The 1,570-nt window shown below is 40.1% G+C and overlaps 1 protein-coding gene across 1 annotated transcript; it reads left to right on the top strand.

Moving 5' to 3' along the window:
* The first annotated feature begins 219 nt into the window (after positions 1-219).
* On the top strand, positions 220-1,158 carry LOC100016509 (olfactory receptor 150). Its single transcript, XM_003341312.2, has one exon. It carries the CDS (start codon positions 355-357, stop codon positions 1,156-1,158), a length of 804 nt encoding a protein of 267 aa, XP_003341360.2. The 5' UTR covers positions 220-354.
* Positions 1,159-1,570: the final 412 nt, after the last annotated feature.

Raw genomic sequence — 1,570 nt, 5'->3', positions numbered from 1 at the left:
CTTCACTGATATACTAATACATTATATTAATAATACTGACCCTCTAACACAGTGAATCAGTGACCAGAGATAGTGGTTACAGACTCCCAGTTCCAAAGAAGAAATGGATTTCAGGATTTAGAGTTGTATATTCTGTGTAAACATGTGACTGTGTACATGGGTATGTGGTTGGAGAATCCTCTATAATGTGCTACTTCTTCCTTATTCCTACAGATCCACCATCCAGAAAATGGAAATCAAACTTCAGTGACTGAGTTTATCATTGCAGGCTTAACAGACCGACCAGAGCTACAGGTTCCCCTATTTTTACTTTTCCTTGGGATTTATGTGGTCACCGTGCTAGGAAACCTGGGGATGATTCTATTGATTGGCCTCAGTTCCAACCTTCACACCCCCATGTACTATTTTCTCAGTTGTCTGTCCTTCATTGACTTCTGCCAGTCCACTGTCATCACTCCCAAAATGTTTGTGAACTTTGTGTCAGAGAAGAACATCATCTCCTACTCTGAGTGCATGGTCCAGCTCTATTTTTTCCTCATTTTTATAATTTCTGAGTGCCATATGTTGGCAGTGATGGCATATGACCGCTATGTTGCCATCTGTAGCCCTCTGCTCTATAATGTCATCATGTCCTATCACATGTGCTCCCGATTGCTGGGTGGAGTAGTTGCTATGGGTGTGATGATTGGTGCCACAGTTCACACAGGTTGCATTCTTAGAGTTTACTTCTGCAAGGACAATATTGTCAATAATTTCTTTTGTGATCTTCTTCCCCTGTTCAAGCTCTCTTGCTCTGACACCTATATCAATGAAGTAGTGCTTCTGGCTTTCTGTTCATTTAACCTTTTTCTTCCAACTGTAACCATTGTTAGTTCTTACATTTTCATCCTCTTCAGCATACTCCGTATCCAGTCCACTGCTGGCAGATCTAAAGCCTTCAGTACTTGCAGTTCCCATATCATGGCTGTTTCTCTATTCTTTGGCTCTACCGCATACATGTATCTTCAGCCTTCTACCAACTCCAAGGACCAGAGGAAAGTGTCCTCCGTGTTTTATACCATAGTTATCCCCATGCTGAACCCCTTGATCTATAGCCTCAGGAATAAAGATGTCAAAATTGCACTGAAGAAAATCCTAGGGAAAAGAGTGTTTTCATGAAGATGGAAATGGCCATGGTGTTAACAGCAAAGGCTTTGGTGGTCCTATTTTCCTTTTAAAGTGATTAGTCATATTTTCTTCTTAGGAGGAAAGATCCACTCATCTCCTCAGAATCCCTCTTCCACAATCTCCCCAACCTCTTGTTTATTTTATTATTCAGGTAAATATTTTTGGATGAATCACAATTAGAAGCTAAGCAGCTTGGGCATTAACTAGATGAACTACTGGCACTTTAGAATCAAAGATTAGGGGAAGTAGTAGGTATTAAGTTCCTTCTCTGGATTTTTCAGAGGGATCATATATATATAAGGCAGAAAAGGACAGCTCTTTAATATTTGCAAATAATTCTACAAACATGGTCTGATTTTATTCTGACAACAACCCTTGGAAGGGGATGCTATTCTTCTCTTAT

The sequence above is a fragment of the Monodelphis domestica genome, chromosome 4 (genome assembly GCF_027887165.1).
Source record: "Monodelphis domestica isolate mMonDom1 chromosome 4, mMonDom1.pri, whole genome shotgun sequence".
Lineage (NCBI taxonomy): Eukaryota > Metazoa > Chordata > Mammalia > Didelphimorphia > Didelphidae > Monodelphis > Monodelphis domestica.
This window is presented reverse-complemented; position numbering and strand designations above follow the sequence as displayed.